Raw genomic sequence first — 24,324 nt, 5'->3', positions numbered from 1 at the left:
GATATAGTGGAAGTTGATTACTTGAACTCCTAATCATCAACAAAAAGTTTAGCTTCTAATAAGGTATGCATAATTAAGAAAAATAACTTCACTTTTATGTGTAATTTATGATTCCAAGATAGTATAACATTTTTTTTATTTTTTTTATTTTGAATATCAAATGTTAACTGAATTTAACGTCATTTCCGTATAATTTCAGTTGAATAATTAATTTTTTTAAGGCTTATAACTTTTTGTTCCCTTCTTAATAGCTCATTATTTTCTTATTTACTTGTTCATTTAGCATCATGATTTATTGATGAATTTTCTTGCTCATCTCACACACATCAGACTTCATTAATAGCTCAATTAAAAGCATTCAAGAGGAATAACTTTTATGGAATAGTTATAAATATAATAAATGAGTTGAAGAGAAAGTGATGGTATGGCAAATGTGTTGAATTGGTAATGCATGGTGCTGAGCTGTTAGATGAAAAAGACAGTTGCAGTGAAAAAAGAAAAGAAGTGGTCCACTTGGGAGTAATTCTCTCCACTTTCAAGGGGTAAGACTGTAATCTACCACACGCGCAAAAGCATCGCCGTCTTTTATTAAACCGAGTGTGAAGACTAGAAGAAAAACATGAAATTCCTGCCGTTGCTTCCTGAGTTTCCCAAACCAAAACCAATATCCAGAACATAAAACAAAATAAACCTCTGATTCTCCCTTTATTTTCTGAATTGCCCCCATCATTCTTCTCTTTCTCGTAGCCTTCTCTTCTCTCATTCATTCCTCTGACCATGATTGGAAGTAAAGATCGTGTTGCTGAATCGGACGGTGAGAACTCTAGGAGCAAGTTCTCAAGGCACTATTTTGAGGCAAACAAGGAGTACCCAGATGAGAAAGGTGTTGAATTTCTGAGAGATTCAAAGGTGGGTGGTGGTGGAGGTGTTAATGGGGTTCTTCACCCAAAACCCACCGAGGTTGTTCTTGGAAGCTCGGGATTCCAAGAGTTGACCCTCAGCTACCTTTGTGACAACCCAAAACTGAGTTTTGCTGAGAAAGAGAATCCTGGTAAAAGCTTGCTGAATTCCTTTGAGAGAATAAGCCACAAAGGGAAAGAGGTCCTGGCTTGTGAGAACTCAAATCAGGATGGAAAATGGGTGGAAAGAGATTTTCTCAGCTTGAGTGAGCCAAGAGAGGATTCTTCCAAGAGATCCCTTGAGGAAGTTGTTGAGAGGGAGAGTAATAAGGAGAAGAAGCAAAAATTGGAGACGCTCAATCTCTCTCTTGCTTTGCCTGATGTGTCTCTTTCCCTCACAGCTTCAAACGCTTTGCAAAATGGTGATCAACTGGTTAGGACTAAACCTTGTAGACCAACCACTACTCACACTTCATATTCCAATGACTACACAGCAGCTTCTTTGTCTTACTCCTATTCCCACCCGTTCTCTCACAACCCAAGCTGCTCAATAACCCGCAATTCAACCGATAATTTTGAGTACTCGATGAGCAAAGATGACCACATTTGGAACTGTGGGGAGGGGACCAATGGGTCTGTGCATAGTAGGTTCAAGCCAATAGGAGACGGGGTTGCTTTTTCCAACCATGGTGCTGGTATTAGTTCCTTCATGCAAGGTAATAGTCAGTATAAAACTACTAGTTCAGATAACCATTCTTTTTTCCCTTCAGAGTTGCCTGCAAGGCCAAGGCTTGAGGCTCAGTCAGGGGACTCAAGGGGAAGGAACTCTGAGAATCTGAGAATCTTGGATGGCTTGGATGATGGAAAGGTAAGGAAGCATTCTAGACCCGAGAGAATTGTTAGGGAGATTGTTTCAGAGTCTATCACTGTCATGGCATTGACAATTCAGGAGCTTACTGATGACGTCATAGCATCAACTAAGGAATACTTAAAGAATCTCATTGAGAAGCCTGACAGGAAAGAGGAACTGGTGAGCCTCCAAAACCGGCTTGATAGAAGATCTGACCTTACAAAGGAGAGTCTTTCAAAGTGCCACAATGTACAATTAGAGGTTTTAGCGGCTGTCAAGATGGGGCTTGCAACCTTCCTGTCTAGCAAAGTTCACTTGTCTGAGATGGTAGAGATTTTCTTGTATAAGAGATGTAGGAATGTAACCTGCAAGCATTTGCTTCCTGTTGATGATTGTGACTGCAAGATTTGCTCAGGAAATAAGGGCTTTTGTAGTTCTTGCATGTGTCCTGTCTGTTTGAACTTTGATTGTGCAAATAACACTTGTAGTTGGATAGGATGTGATGTTTGTTCTCATTGGTGCCATGCTACCTGTGGCATTCAGAGAAATCTTATCAAGCCTGGACCTAGCTTGAAGGGGCCTTCAGGGACATCAGAGATGCAGTTTCACTGTATCGGTTGTGGACATGCCTCGGAAATGTTTGGTTTTGTTAAAGACGTGTTTTTGTGTTGTGCAAAGGATTGGGGTCTTGAAACCTTGGTGAAAGAGCTTGACTGTGTAAGGAGGATCTTCAGGGCAAGTGAAGATCGCAAAGGGAAGGAATTGCATGTTAAAACTGATGACTTGCTATTAAAGCTTCAAACTAAAATGGTATCTCCTTTGGACGCTTGCAATTACATCGTACAATTTTTCAACTGTAAGCGTCTGAACTTGGGTCTTTCGTCTTCATATTTAAATTTGTTTGGATTTAAAAATTATAAAAATTGCTTCATAAATAAGTGCTAAGGGGATAATCATAGATACAGCATTTAAGTGCTATGGATGCACTATGATTGCATAATGATTTGCTTGGTCTCACTGAGGAGTAAATGATCAATCCATTTTCTTTTATGGGATTGAGAGTTAAAAGAACACTTTATGTGCTAATCTTTCAGCTCTTCTTAATACGGTATAATCTAGTGTTGTAGTTGCATGAAAACATTTTCACATGATATGAAAATGAGTAAAAACCAGTGATTCTTTTTGTGATTTGGTAGGATAGTGAATAAGGGAGGATTATGTGTGTATGCTGTGGAGGTAAAGCATTATTGTTGATAAAACTTATTGTGCTTCTGACAGATGGAGATACACGGATTGATAAAAATGAGATACTAAAAAAAATATGCTCTTTTTACAAATTACTTATGAAACTTTGAACCAATTTTCCACTTGACCAAAATATAATTACACTCCTTACGGTTTTTCTGTCCAAGGTCGAAAAATAAAATTAGAAATGAGGAAGGACAACCACAGTTTTCCGGCAACAACTTTTGTTTGAGGTGGAAAATTCAGGGAAGTTGGGAAATTATTTTTGGACATTAAGAATGAGAATGGAGAACCATAACTTTTGTTAGTGTTTTTAAAATATAGGCTAGCTTGGTTATCATTATTTTACCCTAAATCCAAGTAAAGGAAAAATCTCCGAAAATCGGTCTTCTGATTTTGATTATGTGCTTCTCTAAAAGTAAAAGCTTATACAAGAACACACTAAATACAGGATTTGAATGTCATTTATAAAGTGATTTCAAACTGCTGGATTTTTATCTGCTTCAAGTTTTTTGTATCAGTCAATCAGGCTTGTTTATTTACCACATCCAATTTGCTTTCACCATTCAATCTGGGTATTTACCTCCCATCTCGGGTGTTGTTTTTTGTGTAGCTCTATGGTGAGAGCAATATTGTCAGTATTTGATACCGCAACATATGTATGATGTATATATATCAATGGAATCATCTTGTAGTCTTTAAATCAGTTGAGCTCAATATTACATTTGATGAAGTTCAATAAGTTTTTTTTTTTATCATAGATTAGAAATAAAGAAGGAATGTTATTTTACACACTGAGCTACATTGAGCATCCATACCTAAAACGGCATAAATTCTTAGTTTTAAGCCTTTTGCGTCTTCTTCCTTTCCTGGTTAAGATATTTACACCTTATCATTGCATTTGGTACTCAAGTACTTCAATGATGGAAACATTGGAATGTATTAGCTCATTGGAATGTCAGTGTTTAGGAAAACTGGAAAGATGTGTTATAAATTTAAGTGGCTAGTATGGTACAGTTACTATTATCTCTTTGACTTTTTTTAATGTGTTTGATGAATAGATCAAATTACATGTGACTCTGTGATTCTTTTATGAAATGTCCTTTTGTGTAGAAGGTCCTTTTCATTTTGTATTTGGATTAATTCGTTTTTGCTTTAATAAAATTACTACAATAGTATCTAACTCTCAGATGATATTTCTGATAAACAGACGCAGACAGCATGTCAGACTTTCCTGCATCTGCTGGTATTTCTTCAAAGGATTTGGCAGCCTCTCAAACTAACCTTACAAAGAATACACCATCTCTTTCAAAAGATAACCCTCTATTACCAAAATATGGTTATGACATGGGCTATTCTAGGTCACATCCTGATGCCATGTCAAGTGAACTGCTTCAGAAAGACCTCAAAGATTCCATCTTGAGTGAACTGAAAAATGAGGCTGATTTCCATTTGGGGGCTTTATTAAGAAAAGGTGGACTTGAAAATTTGGAGAGCATTGTGAGGATAAAGGAGGCAGAAGCCAGAATGTTCCAAACCAAGGCAGATGAAGCAAGAAGAGAGGCAGAAGGGTTCCAGAGGATGATCAGGACTAAGACTGCCCAGATGGAAGAAGAGTATGCTGAAAAGCTTTCCAAACTCTGCTTGCACGAAACTGAGGAAACACAGAGGAAGAAAATGGATGAACTGAAAGTCTTGGAAAATTCCTATTTTGATTACTATAAAATGAAAAAGAGAATGCAAGAAGAGATTGATGGTTTGTTGCGGAGAATGGAGGCAACAAAGCAGCAATGGGTTTAGTTTATACCCTTTTTTATTGTTTTTTCTTTTCTCAGAATGCTGCTCAAATGTGTGTAATTTATTGATATTCTGTCTTGGTATTCTGATTGTTCCCAGAATGAATGGCTTTGAATTGATAAATTCAAGTTTTTGGTGTTTAGTCTTTGTTTCAATTTCCCCCATTAATGGAGATAGGACAAATGTCGACAAATGTCAAGCTGGACAACTTATGTGAAAAGCATTGCACTTTCTGTTACTGTTTATAGGTGACTTGTGAGACTAAAACTTGTGAATCACATATCACTGTTGAACATTGATTTATAGCATTCTTCATTTTAACATTGCCCTTTAAGAATTTAATTTATTTAGTATATTCAAACCTATAAAATTTGAATGCACAACCAAATTATTTTCCAATTTTAAACCCAAAAATTATTATTCAAGGTATTGTTTACTTTTAAAGTTCAAAACTCATGGTTTTGTCTTTAGAAGATATCTTGGAATGGATGTATATAGACTGATTTTGTCTTTAAAGGGTAGTTTAGAGAGTAAAAAGAGATAAATGTATATAAACTTTCTTATATTGACTTTTCAATGTGAAACTATATCGAAAATATCAAAACACAACTTAATTTTTTCTTTTAAACGATGTGAAATTATATCGAAAATATCGAAACACAACTTAATTTTTTCATACAACTGGTTGGAATAGAGATATGATTAGAAAGTTTTGCTGCTAATAATAAAAGAATAGGTGTAATTTGATTAAGATCCTCCATTAAGCAGGAGAGAGAAAGGTTGACATGATTAGTTTTGTTAATCTGAGTGGATGGAGCATAAAGGAGAGCATAATGATCAAAAGCACTTGGCTTGAGTATTATGTGTGGGTTCTTTTATTTTATCACCGTCAATTGCGGTTTCTTCCACCATAAGATGCATCTGTTTAAGTTATGGTGTGTTTTGACACTCTCAGCAATGAAAAAGAATCTGAATACATTCATAGTTCCATTGTTCATATCAGTGAGTCACGTCCAATCCAACCAATTTGATTTCCTTTTATTCTTATCGATTATTTTATTTATGAGGTCTACACACTTTCAATTTCTATGATATTATAAGGTAGAATCGAATTTATATCATGCTTGAGAAATGTAATCATTATACTCCAAATTACCATCTCAAATTGAAATAATAACTAACAAGTTAGGTACTTTTATTTCCCAGTGGAACAAGTTAGATACTGAGATACTTAATTATATTTCATTAAGATTCGACTTTTATAGGTATATGTTTGTTAGTGGACATTAATAGGATTCTATAAGTTTGGGTATTTATATTCAAGATAAGTGTATGACTATGTAAATAAATTAAAGAATGAATGGTGGATATAAAATAAGAACATGATATAGGAATGGAAATATAAGATAGTTCAAGAACAATTGAAGAAAAGAGAACAAGAGACACAATTAAAGATGAAAAATAAGTCTTCTTCATGACAATTTTTATGTAGAATCATCATTTGACTTTTTAGAGCATAAGATAAAATTCAAACTTAAGATTACTCTCACAAAACACAATTATCATATATAATCCAAAATTATTTGCAAAAGGTGATTGTGATTATTTATAAGCTTTGTCAAACAAATTTATTAACCTAAATTTATGAGATCTAAATATGACTTCTAAAACACTATGACCCTTGGTCAAAAATTAAAAGCCAAAAGATGGAGGGAGATTTGAAAATTAAAAATTCAAAAATAAATTCAATAGACTTATGGAAATTGGTAAAAATATTCTGCATTTCATTTCATGCTTCCACGTGCTTCTCACGCCTCTCTTGAAAATGCTTTAATTATAATGTTGAAAATTGGTATGTTTCTTCCTCCACCTCCATATTCTTTTCTAACCTCCATAAATTTCCGTATTTCCAAAAAGTCCCTTTATAATATTTCGAATTACATAATTCATATGTCTTTTTTCAAATTCATAATTAGTTTTCGAATTACATAATTCATATGTCTTTTTTCAAATTCGTAATTAGTTTTCGAATTACATAATCCGGAAGTCTTTTCTAATATGATATTAGCTTCCAGATTATGTAATTCGGAAACCTTTTTTCAAATGCATGTCTGGATTACATAATTCATAAGCTACTCTCAAATCCAGACTTCCGGATTATATAATTCAGAATAGCAATTTTTAAAAGTATATTTTGGATTATAATCCGTAAGCTATTTCTGAATCCAAGATTAACTTTCGAATTATGTAATCTAGAATATGGGGGTGACACAAGAAGGATAAAAAGGTATTTTCATATTTTGCATAGAGGTGGCAGAAGAACATATGGAGGTGCAGGAAAAAACAGTCTAAAAGTTGACTTTCTTTCCTGAGCTTTAATTTGGGTTTAACATGATACTTTTTCTTCTTGCACTCTTTGAATTATTGTTGGGCATCCCCTATGACTTCTACATGGGCTTGAATAAGCCCACTAAGAATAGTCTAAATAGTACAAATTATACCTACATTTATAAGAATTTAAATCCTACAATTTATCAAACAAATTACAAATGAGAGAAAATATTATGAAAGGAAATTATTAAAATTACAATCAAAGTAAATTTTATTATAAAAATACAAACATTTTATTTTGTTTATTAATATAGGTATTTCTCATGCATGCCTTCATCCAAATGAAAAAAATAGCATTTTTTTAACACATATATATATTGCTCATAGTTTGAGATAATACTAGTGACAGTGACCTTAACCAGAATACATTTTCATTTGTAAATACATTTCAAATATTTAAATTATGTAATTTAAAAATTTATTTTAGATTATATAATTTAAAATATATTTTAAATTTTTAAATTATACAATTTAAAAACGTATTCGAATTATACAATATACATATATATATATATATATAAAATCTAGAAACTTAGATTATACAGTATAAAATAAATACACAATCTAAACTATGTATTTGAATTTAGAAATATAGTTATTATACAATTTAAAATATATTTTCAGAATTTAAAACATATTTTTAGATTATATTTTTGAATTTCAGACATAACAATTCAAAATGTTTATAACCATAGACATTTTAGTTCTTCCAATTTAATGTTTGGAACCAAATTCTTAAAAAGGTTTGAGAGACTAATTTTTCATTTCTAATTTTAAAATCAAAACCAAATTTATACACGTGTCTTGAGAACATAAAGATTCATAAAACCGCTTAAGCAAAATACTTTTATTATATTGATGATTATTTGGTATATTTGGGATAACGTGTAAGCTAAAATATGTGAATTGTAATGTAAGAACATTATTAACATATTCTCTTAAACATGTTTTTATTATTGATTAAAATTTACTTCATATGTTATCTAATAAACATTTGTTCTTATTTCATAGTATCATATGAATTGTAACTAAAAAGAAAGTGGGTTAGCAGCACCATCTCTAACCAAACACCTCAATCGGTAAAATTATATTCCACAAGAATCCAAATTAAGATATTACAAGAAATTACAGAAGCCATTTGCAGTGATCGATGAACAGGAATAGAAAATAAAAAAAAATGGTGGATGAAGTGGAGAAAAACAAAGCAATTCAGCGAACACGTAAACCAACAGCCATATCAACAAAAACTCCAAACAAGAGAATTGCTAGACCTGTGAAGTTGATCAAATGAGATTCTCTCTGGGTTGCTTTAATGGAAGTATACTTCTCCATCAACCCTGTTAGTGCTGCACAAATTGCCATGAAAAATAGTGCTCTACCACCTGCTACGTGCCATGGAGCCATCGCAACTCTTGATCGTTCAGATGATTGAAGCATGAACCCTAGTCCCAAAAGCCACTTCACACACAAACCCAATCATCAAACTTTTTAACATTTACAAACCTTTAAGATTGAGTTATACATTTTTTCAATAGGTTTTGTTTATAATTATAACAATTCTGTAATGTTAAACCAATTTGTAGGTAGAAGAATGAAAAAACGTAAAAGAAATTAAAATGTAAAGAAGAAGTTTAAGATGATATGATACCTGCAAGCCGAACAAGCAAAAGGTGCCAATGCCAATCCATGAATGGAGGCTGTATAGGTCTGCCCAGTTCACCATATCATGGAACTTGAAAACGGCACACAAACCAACAATTCCAAGAATTAAAGCAATTAGATGCAGTGTCAGGTGAACGATCTTCTTCGTTTCATGCGTTCCTGGCACCGTTTGATATGCTAGCATTGCTGCTCAAATTTCACACCAACTTAATTAATCATACCTTATTTCCATTTAGCAAGATGAATCAATTCCTGAAAGTAAATGAAATATGCTAAATTAGAAGGTACCTTGACCAACAAGGAAAATGAAGCCGAAGAACATCATGAAAGGGTGAACCTGCAAGATGAAAAAACAGACTCAGTAGAATGTGAATTTGTGGTTAAAGAAAGTAAGAAACAGAAAGTGTTACATTGAAAACGCGAAATGGATCGTCAGAATCATATTCAATGCCCTCACGATAATGCAGCAACCAAACAAGCAAGAGGATGAGAGCAAGGAGGCCAAATAAGTGTGCAAAAATTGTGGTACCGTATGAATTCATGTTGGTGATTTAGGAGAGTGAGAGAGAGTGAAAGTTGTTATAAATTAACACAATTTTTTGCTTCTTCTGACATCGTCTCATTCTGCTGTGCTTCAGTCTTATAGAGTTCCCTTTTGATAAAGTTCAGAAAAGAGGGAATTGCTTGATGAATTGGTTTTGGAATTTTGAATGAACAAGAAACTTTGGGTCTAGCTGCTTCTAAAGTATATATTCTTATGGTAACATTTTTTGTTTCTTCTATTTATTCATACATTTTCTTTTTGCATTGGATCGATGCCTACAGAGTCAGTCTTACACACTACAAAAGTTATCAAGTCCGGACATGCATGAATCTTTATATCAACACTAAAGCATATGTAAATAGTTTTTTCTTTTTCTCAAAAACCATTCAAATTTAATCAAGATAGTTAGGAAACCTGAAAAAATATATAAACAAGACAACTAAAATATCTTCAATAATCCCAAATTTTTTACAGCTATAGTCAAATTAATATATATTATTTCGATATCAGGGATTTTGAAATAACATTGAAATGTTAATCATTATATTTAAGGTTTTATTTATTTTGAAATTTTATTACAATTTTATTCTTAAATGACATTTTTGAAAAATTAAAAATAGAATATATATATATATATATATATATATTTATTTATTTTGTAAATGTGTATTTCTTATATTAGACTTTTTCATTGTTGAAGTATTTCGGCTTGATAATATAAATGAAATTAATTTGTATAACTTTAAAATTAATACCATATATTACACACACAAAAACTATTAAATAAAAATTAATTTTAGAAAAAAATAATTAGTCATTATAATATTTTAGAAATTAAAATATTATTAATATCTAAAATAATCTCTAAATTTATAAACTGATTTTTAAATTAGTATTTAATTAACTAAATTAGTTTATATATTAAATAGCTAGTAATTTATAAATCTAAATTAGTTTGTCTTGGTAACTAATTTAAAAACTAGTTTATAAATTTAGAAATTATTTTAATTTGTTTTAATATTTAATTTATTTAATACAATAAGTAATTATTTTTTATCTTTAAAATTAGTTTTTATTTATATTAAATATTTGGATATAAAGCTTCTGTTAAAGAATGTTCTTCTATAAAAAAATGTTAAAGAATTTTCTTAAAGCAGTTAAAAAAATAATATTTTTTATTAAAATTTATACTGATGATGCATTAAAAAGCGTGCCCTTAATTCCTGCTTTGTAGCTGCGAGATATGTTTTGGAAGGAAAAAACAAAGCTGAATTGGTTTGTGGATGGAGATAGAAACACTTCTTTTTTTTCATGCTATGCCTAAAAAAAGAAGGAGATTTAATTTTGGAGGATTTTGAGCATATTGAAGACTGTATCTTGGATTTCTATAAAAATTTATATGTTGTTGATGATAGTGTTTTTGGTGCTACTCCTGCATTGCTAAGTTGATATTTTATTACAAATGTAAACTAAAGAGTGCATTTGTATTACTTCTGAAGCGACAAATATGTTATCAAAAAACTGAACAGGGAATATGACCTTCAAGATTTACAATAAAAAAAGATTTTGATACTCTTAGTTTGGATATTTTAATCCAAGTTCAACAACGGTTTGATTTCCATCAAATTTTTAATGATTAGATTCTTAGCATCTTAAAATTAGCTCCTCTTTCTTTAGAAGTAAATTGAAATCTTGTAGGTTTTTTCTTGTGTTATAGAGAATTTCCATTCTTTTTTGTCTAGTTGAGAAAGTGTTAAGTAGGGAGATATCAACTTTGGTGGATTATGAAAAAATGTTTCCTATCACTAGTTCGAATGGTTATTCCTTTGTGTCTTATGTTTTATAGGTTAATGATTTTTTTTTAGAGTTACTTAACACATTTTTACTAATCTCATTAATTTCCTTCAAACATATGGTAATGGTTGAATGTTGTTAAGAGTCATTGTTACACTACAAATGACTCTGCTTATTATTTTAATAGGAAAATTAAATATTTGTTTTGTTGTCATAAGACTCTTTTTGTGTTTTCTTATTTAGGAGTTCCTGTTTTTATGGGTGCATCCAAAGCTCTTTTTATGCTTTTTCTTGTTGATAAAATTCTCCTCAAGCTCACCCCTTGAAAAGGCAAAACTTTGAGTATGGTGAATATAATTCAACCTCTTAATTTTGTGATTGTTGGAACTCTTTCTTATAGTTTTTGGATTTATAAATGACCTTCTTGTCTTCTTCTTAAAGGGGTAGATAGATGGATTAGAAATTTATATGGAGTGGGGATATTAATAAAATGGTTTACTTTTTTGTTAAATGGAGAAACTTATGTGCTAATAAGAATGAAGGTGACTTGCAGGTTGTTAATATTCTTGCGGAAAATAAAACCTTTTTACTTAGATTGGCTTGAAATTTTTCATATAGTTTAGCACCTTAAGTTTTTTTTTTTTTATGAGAGTTGTGTTCTTAAAATCTAAATATAAGAAAATTGTTTGGCATAAGTCCTCTTCTATCTAACCTAGTATAATTAATGAATGGTATAATACTATTTTAGATAATACTTGTTCAAGTGTTGGTAATAGAGAGCACATTAATTTTTAATTTTTGGAATGATAGTTGGTGTTCTAAATGTTACATTTATGAGATGGTCGGTGTTTTTGGTAGTAAGAGGTTAAAATTTTCTACTAAAGTCTGTTAGGCTTGGGTTGATAAATAGTTGGTTTTTATCTCGTCTTTCTTCTAATATGTCTAGTTTGGATAATTTAAAGAATTTGATTCTTTATGAGTTTCTTAATGTGCCTAATTGGTCTTTAGAGGATTCTAGCGTGTTATCTCAAAAAATCGCCAAGAACTTCTTTATATTTCCTTATTCCTCTTATGATTAGGGTAGTTTGATTTGGGTGAATTTCACATGCTAAAAATTTGGTTTTATGAAAGTTGTTGCATAATAGCATCTCTACTAATAAGCAGGTTGAATGTAATGATTTGTTTAGTCTCTTTATGTGTTCTCTTTGTGAAAAAATTAGGAGGAAAACATTTTTTATTTATTCTTTGAGTGTAATATAGAACTTCAAATTTGATCTTGGTTGAACCATATTTTTCTGTTGCCCAATTTTATTCTCCTATTGATATTATTTGTTTAATTAAAGTTGGAGGTAATCCTATTGTTAAATATTTTCTCTTGGTTACTATTATTTTTTCTATTTAAATAATTTAGAGAATGAGAAATTATTCTAGATTTCAACGAACATTGATATGGAATTGACTTTGAGTACTATTAAAAATTATATCTCATTATCAGGTAATTCTTCTAAAACTTTAAATGAATAATGATATTGTTGATTTTTCTACTTTAAAATACTTTTATATAAAAAAAAAAAAATAAGCCTAAGAAAGATCTTAGGATTGGTCAAGTTATTTGAAAAATATTATTGAATGTGAGCTGGATTAAAATTAATAGATAGACTACTAAAGGATATCCCATACTTTTGGTGGTATTTTTAAAGGGGTACATTTATTGTTTCACTTCTTATTTAGGCATTCATAAATCCAAAATAAATGCAAAATATCTTAATATTTTTTAAAACATTTTCCTTTAGTGCATGTTTGCTTCCGCATGAACATTATTCATGCAGATAGAATAGCAAAGAAATAGAAAAAACTTTCCTTATGCCCTTCCAGTGATTGTGGAAGAAATCCACATAGACCATATTACGTTTTTGTCTTTCTGAAAAATTTAAAAATTCTTCTTCTAGCCATACACACACGGTACATACTTTTTTTATTTTGATAATAAATAATTTAGATTCCTATTTATATAAGATTTTAAATACTTTAAGAATTTTATTTATTTTATATTTTATTTAAATACTGATATGAAATATTTTTAATTTGTATTTATCTAGAATTTTTAATAATTTAAGGATTTTGTTTATTTATATTAAATAATTTAGGATTTTTTTTAATAATTTGGGAATTTTATTTGTTTAAAATATACATGTCAAAAAATTTGTAAAATATTTTTACATAAATTTTGTTTTGTTTATACATAAAACAATTTAATCATATTTTATTTTAATTTAATTTTAACTATAAGATAAATTTGTAATCTTACATTTTATTTATCTAAAAATAATATTTTATTAATCACACCTATCACATCATTCACTAACTTTTGTAAACTTTTTCTTCATTTTTTCTCATCTTTCTCTTAATCCAAACAATTTCACTTTCTTCTCACTTTCACCTCAAATCTTCTCAAATCTATCTTCAAATCCAAACAAAACATTTTTTTATTTTTTATTTATTTATTTATCCATCTACCGATCTACCTCTATATATCTACCGATCTACCTCTATATATGTGTATAACTAGCGAAATGACATGAATTATTAAAACATAAGGAGATAATAAAATAAATTAAACTCTCACTTAATTAAGAATTCATTCCCAAAATAATTCTAAAGCTCTTCTATTCTCTATGGTAGGAACACGTCATGATTTTTCTCCTCTAAGTCTTGTAATAAGCTTTTAAAAACAAGAATTAAGATTCATATAAGCTCAAAGGGCTATGACTTGTAGCTCAATATCAATAAAGAATGCCTTAATATCAATACATGCATGTGAAGCAAGTTGCAAATTAAAGAATCAAGTCAAATTCAAAAGAATAAACAGATATAAGTAAAATAAAAAAAATAAAAAAAATAAAGAGATAACATATATATAATGTTCCATCCAATACTAGGATTGAAATCTCATCAAACAATTGTGTCACACAAGATTCAACCTAAAAATTCTTAAAACCAATTTATTTATGAAAATGTAAGGAATCTAATCAACACAAGTCATGAAACCAATTATCTAAGAATTTTAAAAATGACAACTACAAATCCTGAAAATCCAATGAAAAATATACCATATGTATTTCCTAATATATATATAGAGAGAGAGATAGATTGAGAGAGAAAATATATTTTATATAAGAATTTAATATTTGTATAAAATTATTATACATACATATCTAATTTTCATTTACACTTATTAAATACTTTGATAATTTAATCCAATGCTTATAATTTAAAAAAAAATAACTTAATTACTTTCAACAAATCAGCTAGCTTTCATTTACAACAAACTTTTTCAACTTTCAAAACTAGTGTTTTTTTTTTAACATGACCTAAGAAATAGTTCAATGATTGGTATGACAATATTTGATGGTTCTTGTTTGGCAAGAAAGCTAGCGGGGAGCATGTTGGGTTGAGCGCGAAAGCTAACTTTATTTGGGTTACATAAATAACAGCAATATATATGCATCAAAATATTCAAAAATAAATTAACGTAATAAGCAATAAGCGTTACATGATAGAAATAATAAGATCTAATCATGTGAATATAAGATCTGATTGTTGGGAAAGTAGGATGCAATAATATACTTTTATAATTCGCAGTTATCTAAGATGCACATGGACCATTTAGTTTATTCATGCATCTTTGCTTACAATCCACGATTCTTATAAACATCTACTCTTATGCTTTAGTATCTAAATGATGGGAAAGATAAAATCAATTTATCTCTTTCAACATTCATACCAATACTAAATAAATTATATATGATTAGTTAAGTTTTGTAATTATAAGGAAACATAAAGAGAGGAAACTTTCCAGATAGATTTTTGAAGGTTTGAAATGAAAAGGTAAGGAAGTGAAATTTATGTTTAACCCAACTTTATAAAATCGGTTTATAAAATGAGGTTTGTCTTTATTTATATACTATGAAATAATTTAATCTCTCATTGATATGAGATTTTCAATATAGATAGTCAAGTTGTGTGTGAAATTATATGTTTATAGATGATCCGATAACAATTCGGTAATGAGTGACTTATTAAACTCAACAAAATTTTGATAGGATGTACTATAAATGACTCTGATACTAAATTAAAAAATGAATTTTAAGTTTAATTCAATTTAATAAAATCAACTTATAAAATAAAGTTTATATATCTACCTATATGCTATGAAATGTCTTAATAGAGTCTATAAAAAATTCTTATAATAAATAAGATAGAAAAAGAAAGTGTTTTCTCCATTTTTTTTTTCTTTGTATTTCTTAAGTTCTTTCCTTTTTATTTCAAGCAAGGTGATATTTTTTCAATTTTACTTTTGTTTCATGTGTTTCATAGCCATGGCCAAGAGATTTCTCATTCATCTCAGCTAAATTATCATTAATTGTTCTGGATCGATCAATTCCTTGTCAAGATTTTAATTATTTTTCTTCTCGTTCTCTAAAATCATATTGTCTAATTTTAATGAATAATCATCTAAAAATGGTATCTTCTCATAGTTTTTATTTTAATTTTTTCTCCTTCAAATTTTTAAGCTCACTATTCAATTTTTCATTTTTTGTCTAAAGTTATTATAAGTACCATACTTATTAGAGTAAATTACGTTCGGTGACCATTTTAATCATGAACAAAATTACGAGTATGGTACGTTTTTTCTTTTTCAATTCCAATGTCTTACCTGAAAAACAAACAAAAAAATATGAATAATTGAACTCAAAATCCAACAAAGTTATGAACAGTTAAAAATTAAAGAATAAAAGAAAAAAAAATTAAAGAACTAAATTGAAAAAAAAAATCGTATATTTTATGTAAAAGTAAACAAAATGAATTTTTAATTAAGCCTTAATGTATGAACGATCTTATTTTTGCACATCTAAATTTAGATAAGCTAATCTTAGTAAACATGCACTTAACCAAATCCATTACATTTAGATACTTGACTAAGATGTTCTAAGTATTGGCACATTTATAGTAAGAAGTATAAAGTAGTAATAAAAAATATTTTTGAAGCCTACGGTACTCTATAGTAATTACTTGCTTTGGCCTCTATAAAAGCATAAAATAGTCAGAAGTAAGGAATGTTTGGTGCTTAGTAGCAAACAGTGATATATATATATATATATATATATATATATATAGTGTATGATAAATAGATAGTTTAAGAAACGTAAGTCAGATTTTAAAAAATATCATATTTTTGGTCAATATATTAGAATATTTCTTTTTAAATTCTCGTGTGGGGCAGTGTGGGCAGTAGCCACAAATGAAATGGATAAAGTTTTTTGTATTTATGTATTATTTATAGATTTTATATGGTGTGTGTTGGATAGGAATAAATAATAATAGTAATAAAAATAGTAATAATAATAAAAGAATAAAAGATATGTGCCGCAATCCGCGAGAGGAAAGAGGGAGAGTGACCTTAGAAGGTGCAATGACGTGGCAGATATGCATGCAGTGCAGTGCAAGACGCATGTTGCCGAGACACTGTTGGACCCTCAGCCAAACATGCCCTTAAGATCCTATCTTCTTTCTTGTCTCTTTGGCATTACCTTGGTGAGAGGGTTCAAAGCAAGCACAATCATGTACAATGACAAATATACCCTTCCCATTATTGCTATTACCCTTTTATCCCTTTCCTCTCCCTCACGTGCCCTTTCCTGCAACTTGCTTTCACCTAATCTCTCCCTGACCCTCCATTTACTCTACTTTTCCATAAAACCACATTTTTCAACTAGTTTCTGTCTAAAATTAAAAAAAAATCGTATAGTTTCTTCAAATTGTATTTTAATTTTTGTATAAATTTATTTTAATTTATAAAAAATAAATTCATTTTTTATTCTTTTCTCAATGTTTGTATAAATAATTGCAATAATACAAATGAGTACATATTTAGTTTTGATAACTTAAATTTAAATTTATGATTTGATTTATACGAAAATTAGAGTGTTGTTGACCCTAGTGGGTTCTTTCCCATCTGTCAGTCTTATAAATGTGCTGTTGAAATCAATAATATTGTTCATCAGTGAAAAAGTGTACGAATGGACGGAGAATAATTTATTTTAGTTACTAGTTTTTAGGTAAGTTTTAAATGTATAGTTATATTACATATTTTTTTTTTAAATTATTGTTTGTAGTAGTTTATGAATAAATTACATTGATATCTTAAGATTTTGCATCAATCTTTTTTCCAATATTTATTTTCATAATTTTATGTTAATAATTTATATATATTACTTCTTTTTATTTATTAACTAACCTCTAATTATTAAAAACACATTGCACTATATACTCACAAAAGAAATTACAGTGAATATTAGAAAAAGAAGTCATGTATAATTTAAAAAATATAAAAGTATTTAATGAAATTTATTCTAATATTTTTCAAGTCAAATAAAATTCTCTCTATAAAAAATATATTTTTATAAAATATAATAATACCATTACTAAATTTGTCTTTTACTTTTTGTTTTCTTTTTTCTAACGGTCCAAATGAGTGATGAAGGAGAGAGTGAAGAGAATATTTGAGAGAGGTACACGCCACTGTTAATAAGTCAACAACATCAATGTGTCTTCAATTTTTGCAACAATTAACCTCACAATCTAATAATACAGCAAGCAGTGATGCCAGTTTGATGTGATATGAAAAGAATAGTATTTATTACATTATATATTTTTTTCGTACAAAAAAAAATTATACCTATATTTTAAAAGTATTGATAAAATAATTAAAAATTATGTTCCATCAAGAAGAATGATTTTTTTTTTTTAAATAACATACCGTTAAGGATTGTTTGAGTAAAATTATTTATAAATTATCTTGGAAGAAAAAATAAATAAGTTAAAATTAGATTGTCAAGAGAGATTAATTTGTATATCTATATTCTTATTTTATTTTAAATATCATTTAAATGTCTTATAATATAAAAGAATTAGAGTAGTAAAGATTTTCATATGAAGAACCCAGTCGATTCAAGTGTTTAGGTATGGTCAACTTGAATGTGTGGGTTATGTCTAGTTTGGTTTGGGTCAGGTAAGGTGTGTTACGAGGTCAGTCTAGATTTTCTGGTAAGTTTACGTAAGAAAGATAATTAAAAATAACAGAAAAAATAATTGAATTGGTTGAAAAATATCATTAAATATAAGAATAACTAAATTAGTTGAAGAATATTACTAAATGTAAGTAAAACCAGTTAAGAATGTTAGTACCCAAAAGTAACAAGTACACGGTGAACATATTTTTGTTGAATATTATACTCTGGATGTTGAGATTATATTATGGTGGATGAAAATTGTTGAAGGAATGTCTATAAGGGGGTTTGAGACCCTGAGTAAAGGTATGCTTTCTAAAAACTTTAGACTGAAACAGTTTTTAGTTTGAATGCTCTCACTGACTTGATCGTCGGAATGTGATCTACAGGTAAAGTCTCTTTTATCCCAATGGAGCAGTGTCTCGGGGCACCAATTGGAGACAGGTCAGAAGTGGAGCTCGCTCATTCAATCCAATCGAGGTCAACCAGCGAGAACATTTGGCTTTCACCGTAGGGCCCGATAAAACTTGATCCCAACCATATTCGCAACTGAGCATTCTGCATAATGAGAAACACGAGGAAAGTACCATTGAGATCTAAAGAAAGTGAGGCCCCCGCCTTGCAACAAATGATGGAGGCCATGAGGGCTCTCCAAGAGGCAAACGAAGAATATTGACGAGAGCAAGAGCAAATTCGAGAAGAAGCCAAGGCAGAGCAAGAGCGACTAGCGGGGGCCCAAGATGAACAACGTCTTTAGACACGCCTTATGGCAGAGATCGTGGCCTCTCGAGTGACTATGGAGGAGCATGCACAGGCCAATGAAGAGTTGCGCAGGACTAATGAGGAGTTGCAGAGAAGCTTGCGCCAAGAGGATTGACGTCCCGCTCGGGAACGTTCCCCAGATTTGTCATCAAGGGACGACCCTAAGCCGTTCTCTCAGCAAATCATGGACGAGCTCGTGCCACCCCTTTACATAACACCCAAGATCACCTTGTTCACTGGTGTAGAAGATCCTGAGAATCACCTAAAGGCGTTAAGAGCTCAAATGATCCTCTTTGGGGGGTGTGAAGTAATTTGATGTAAGATGTTCATGAGTACATTCACAGGAACGACCCTGCAATGGTTCAGTAGGATTCTGGATGGTCATATCACTTCTTTCCCCGAGTTTTCTAGAATGTTTAAAGAGCAGTTCTCGACGAATAAGGTCAATTTCCTACAACTGTGTGACCTGTTCAATGTTAGACAGAGCGAAAGGGAGTCGCTCAAGGCATACTTAAATAGATTTTGTGCAGTCTCGGTAAGACTTCAAACGCAAGATGAGGAGATGGTGGTCGTCGCTTTTGAACAAGGTATGTTAGCAAGCCCGTCCAAAAACTTGATGACTTTTTACGGCAAGTGCATCGCTTTGTTTGAAGTAATAAATGTCCCTAAGGACGAATATCGATCCCATAAGGAACAGTGAATTATCAAGTACAATAATCGTTAAATATAGAACAAAACAATTAAAAGAGTGTTCAAAGTGGTTGTGTTGGTGATGATCAATAAGAAAACATACAAAGAATTGGTTGTTTCAAGTTGGAAAAATAGGGATTAGGTTTCATCTCTCTCACTCTCATGTATTTTGATTAGTATGTCAATATTAAGTTCTTTGATTGAAATTGATGCCCATATAAAAATCATTTATATCGATTCCTCGCATATAAAATCCTTAAGAATGTTTCCTAACTATCGATCTCTCGCATAATTATAAGAACAACTTATAACGAAGCTCATAGTTTAATAACAATTAACATTTCAAGTCTATTACTAGCACTCAAATATGTTAAGTATTGTTGTTTAGGTCCAAACCCTAAAAATACCTCGTGGTCAGATTTAAGATTCTCAATTTGTCACAGAAAGTTAAAAGTAAAACAACAATGCCAATAATCAATCAAGAACTGAATATTAATATATAAAATATCACCTCAATACATAAGAGTTTGAGCAGATTACTCCCAATCCCAAAGGGTAGAATTAGCCACACATATTTCTAGCACCTTTCATTCTCCCAATTGGGTTACAATTCACTCTATGGTGTTTTCCTCTCAACCTAGCACCCCAGGGTTGAGCCTCTAACCCCCTATTTATCCTAATTCTCTAGGGTTAGGTCATTTCCTGTGTTGCGCTAATAAGTTAAGCCTCTGTTTGTTTCTGCCTATTCACTGTACACGAAGAAAGAAAGGCATGGATTATTTTTGTTTGTTTCTATTAATTACCGAGCATTTGTAAGCGAAGAAAGGCACGAAAATAACTTTTTCTATCTTCACTTGTGCCCGAAGATATACGAAGAAAGCCACATAGACAGTGTTAATTACCCATATTATCCTTGATGTTATAAATTTATTTAATAATATTAATAATAATAATTAATTATAATAATAAATATAATTATTTATAATAAAAGATAATTTATATAATAATAGTATTATGAAAATATTTTTATATATATTTATAAAATCTTAATTAACTAAAATTTATATATAAAAAAATCTTATATTTTATTATTTAAATTTTTTTTTTTAAAAAGGGTAAATTTGTAAACTTCTATTTTACACATTTAAAAAAAATAAAAATCTTCTTACAACTATCATATCACTCACAAACTTCAATAAACTTTCTTCACAAATCCACTCTAATATACCCTAATCCAAACAACTTCACTTTCTTTACACTTTCCTCTCAAATCACTCCAAATCCACTCTCTCAAATCCTCTCTCTCAAATCCAAACACACCCTAAGTGATAAAACTTAAAAAATGTCCAATCGTTGTTTGCATCTTTTTTCCATTCTGGGACCTTCTAGTTTTCTCTTTTTAGCTCAAATTATTCTCGTTTCCTCCAAATCTTCAATCCTCCCTAAAAATATGCAATTAACACCAAATTTGGAAATAAAATGCTCTTATTCAAATAAAACTCATAAAAAATATAAAAAGATATAAATTCATAAATTGGGAATTATTTTATATGTAAATTAGCAATAAATTTTCATAAGTGCCTATATTTTAATATGAAATATTACTAAAATTAGACACTTATCAAGTGACTCGCTAATCAGGAATCCAACGGAGACGTTATCCGAGGTACGCGAGCGGGTTATCGCCGAAGGTCGTGCTCAGGAAAAATGGCAACTCACAGTCAAAGCAACCCAGACACAAGGAAAACAACTGAGACGGTTCCAACAGTAGCAATGAAGCCTCCATCGAGAAGAGAACGGATCTGAGGTATGTTCCATACGTTATTGAAAAGGAGGAGCCCGAGATAAGGGTCAGAGAGGAGACGACAATTAGGCCCAAATTTTGAGTATCATGCAAAGAGCTATTAAGCATGTCGGGGTAGCGGATAAGCTGATGTTCTTGGTTGCTTGTATATGTTATTTTTAAAATCAATATGTTCATTTTCTCAGGATTACTGGAAAACAATTATATTTGCAAAATATTTAAAGGCTCAATTCACCTCCCCTCCCTATTGAACTTAGACACTAATAGATCCAACAAACATCACATCACATTTAAAAAATATTAGCTTCCTTTACCTGAATTGAACATATTTTTATCAAAATTCCGTTAAGAATTACTTATAGGAATCCAAACAACCCAGGTAAGACTCTAGAACCTAATCCTACATTGACAACACCTCCTTTTAAACATCCCTCAATACGAGAAGAAACGAATAAAACTTAAATAAGGTTGATTCTTCTTACCAAAACAAAACTTTAATCGGCCGAAAACTATATTTACTCCACCAACTACTCAAAATATTGATTTGATAAGAATTTTACAATCAAAATAATTCTAACATCATAATCTTGTTTTATATTACAAAAAAACTCATTAAATAACAACCAAATTTTGAGACAAAAAATAATTACACACTATATTGACGGAATTAGATATTATTTTAGGGACTAAACAATTATTGGTATCTAAAGTACTTTCTATTATTAATAAAAATTTATAAAATGGTTTCTAAGTTGATATCTAAATTAGCTACCTAAGTTTTAACTACTAATATTTTAAATTCTAAATTAGTAGTTAAAACCTTGGTAGCTAATGGTTAGATACCAATAATTTTTTAGTCTATAAAATTGTATCTAATTTAGTCAATGTTATAACTAATTATTTTTTTATCTCCAAAATTGATTTCTATTTAATGATTTTATAATAGTAGAATGTGTTTCTACTATTATAAAATTGTCACCTCATTTCTTTTCAATGATTTCGTACTATTCAGCATAGTAGACACAAGATAAAAGAACTTTTTGCACAAGTGCTACAACAATATGAGATAACTTAATAAAAGATAGATATAAAATAACCAAAAGATAACTCCTAATGATTTGAAAGTCAACTCTAATATGATCAACTAAAGATTCTATGGATTTTTTTTTTTTTAAGAAATAAGGATGGAGTGAATGAAAATGAAGTAAAGGTAAGCAACAAAAGAAAGAAAGAATGAAAGTGAAATAAAAGGGAAGAAGAAATGGAACTAACCAAAACAAAGTGTTTCCTCTCAATCTATAACTAAAAACGCTTGCGAGATGTAAGAGTTTCTAAGGCACGAAATGGTTTCATGCTTCTTGGGATTCATCTCATGAGCCTCTTCCAGCTTCAAAATAGCTAAACAAAACATAAACAAAAATTAAAAATCATAACCATGAAATTTTTTCTGGTAATAAAAAGTTAGTGTAGTCACCAATTTTCTGTGACCGATTTAATGATCGATTTTCTTGACCAATTTTTTGTGACTAAATTAATTTTGGCCATTAAATCATGAAAAGGTACTTTTGGTCATTGATAGTGGCCACATTTTTTGGTTAATGATTTTGGTTACTATTCAACAATTTTTTTCCAGATCCATAGATAGTCATTTTAAATATTCCTTCAACTCATATTTACTTTCTCTTTCACACTATTTCAAATTTTACAATTACTTTTTCATTATACTTTATTCAGTTATTAACTTAATTGACAAACGTTACTTACAAATGAGCCTTCATTTAGTGATATACTCACTTCTCAGTATAGTCTACAAATAGAATATCTCGATCCAAAGACATTCAATGTTCTATATGCTGCTAGGACTAATGTTCCGTGGATGCTTCAGAATCGATGGAATACTTGTCTTAATTTTTGTGGGACAATCAGGTTTAGGGTAACTCATATTTTTCGTGAAGGGAATGCGTGTGCTGATAAGTTGGCTAATTTAGGATTTATTCATAGAGAATCTTTTCATTGGTATAATAGACTCTCAGCTAGTCTGTTCTTAGAATTCTTTATGAATAGGTATAATCTACCTATGTATCGTTTGTGTTAACATATGAGTTTTGGTCTAGTCCCCCCATATTTTTGTATTTTTGTATTTTTTTAATAATATTTTTTTTTCATGTGATGGCAGATGATTGTTGTTACTTGAGGTGTCAGCTTAGCTGAGATGTCAAGTTGCATAATGATGCCTAACACGAAAACTTTATAAAAAAAAATGTTCTATATGAACATTAACGCTATATTTGAAAAAAAAAAGAATTTTAGGTTCCCTCCATTAATAAGTTTATTTCAGCAGTTCAGCTCCAAAAGAATCACGTCACTTATAAATTAGAGTTAATTATAGTTTATAATCACTCATCTCTCTTTATCTACCAAGATTAGTTTTTAAGAAAAAAATTACAACAGAAATATTGAGCTCCAAAACTAATAATATCCTATATGTTATGCATTGATTGAGCTAGTCTTCTCTTTCAACATAGTTTATTTCATATAAAAAATATTCTCAATCCACACAAGTGTTTGTTATTTTTTGTGACACTAGAATGCTCGGTGAAATATAAGACACAAATCTTTAAGTTCATAATTCCTAAATTGGAGATGCCTTTATTTCTCTTTTGAATAGAAATAGTTTAAGTAAAATAAAAAAATAGTTTTCTTAGAAGTGAATAAAGGTAAGTAACATTTTGCAGGAAGAAAAACCAAAATAATAAAGAAAGAAGAATAATTATGTGGAGATTTGTACCCAAAATTCACGTGCATGTCATCAACCA

The 24,324-nt window shown here is 30.0% G+C and overlaps 2 protein-coding genes across 3 annotated transcripts; one reads left to right on the top strand and one right to left on the bottom strand.

Moving 5' to 3' along the window:
• Nucleotides 1-416: 416 nt before the first annotated feature.
• LOC137811622 (protein OBERON 3-like) lies at nucleotides 417-4,933 on the top strand. Of its 2 annotated transcripts, none has more exons than XM_068613423.1 (2): nucleotides 417-2,605; nucleotides 4,205-4,933. In XM_068613423.1, exons 1-2 carry the CDS (start codon nucleotides 778-780, stop codon nucleotides 4,792-4,794), a joined length of 2,418 nt encoding a protein of 805 aa, XP_068469524.1. In that variant the 5' UTR covers nucleotides 417-777; the 3' UTR covers nucleotides 4,795-4,933. The 2 variants fall into 2 exon arrangements, with proteins under 2 accessions (XP_068469524.1, XP_068469525.1); XM_068613424.1 differs by having other exon boundaries at nucleotides 613-2,559.
• Nucleotides 4,934-8,242: 3,309 nt separating this feature from the next.
• On the bottom strand, nucleotides 8,243-9,474 carry LOC137811621 (probable transmembrane ascorbate ferrireductase 3). The gene is made up of 4 exons (XM_068613422.1): nucleotides 9,255-9,474; nucleotides 9,133-9,181; nucleotides 8,831-9,030; nucleotides 8,243-8,640 (listed from the first exon to the last, which is right to left on the bottom strand). Exons 1-4 carry the CDS (start codon nucleotides 9,384-9,386, stop codon nucleotides 8,392-8,394), a joined length of 630 nt encoding a protein of 209 aa, XP_068469523.1. The 5' UTR covers nucleotides 9,387-9,474; the 3' UTR covers nucleotides 8,243-8,391.
• Between the last annotated feature and the right edge of the window lie 14,850 nt (nucleotides 9,475-24,324).

Source organism: Phaseolus vulgaris, chromosome 2, assembly GCF_000499845.2.
Source record: "Phaseolus vulgaris cultivar G19833 chromosome 2, P. vulgaris v2.0, whole genome shotgun sequence".
NCBI classification, from domain to species: Eukaryota; Viridiplantae; Streptophyta; class Magnoliopsida; order Fabales; family Fabaceae; genus Phaseolus; species Phaseolus vulgaris.
Note: the sequence above shows the minus strand (reverse complement) of the source record. Positions and strands in the feature narration are given on the sequence as shown.

What these genes read in the sequence shown, in the direction of transcription:
- LOC137811622 (XM_068613423.1), top strand. Translation starts at nt 778, where the DNA reads ATGATTGGAAGTAAAGATCGTGTTGCTGAATCGGACGGTGAGAACTCT. An exon ending in CATCGTACAATTTTTCAACT is followed by an intron (nt 2,606 to 4,204) that starts GTAAGCGTCTGA and finishes TCTGATAAACAG; the next exon opens with ACGCAGACAGCATGTCAGAC.
- LOC137811621 (XM_068613422.1), bottom strand. Translation starts at nt 9,386, where the DNA reads ATGAATTCATACGGTACCACAATTTTTGCACACTTATTTGGCCTCCTT. An exon ending in ATCCATTTCGCGTTTTCAAT is followed by an intron (nt 9,182 to 9,254) that starts GTAACACTTTCT and finishes TTCATCTTGCAG; the next exon opens with GTTCACCCTTTCATGATGTT. An exon ending in CATTTTCCTTGTTGGTCAAG is followed by an intron (nt 9,031 to 9,132) that starts GTACCTTCTAAT and finishes AAATTTGAGCAG; the next exon opens with CAATGCTAGCATATCAAACG.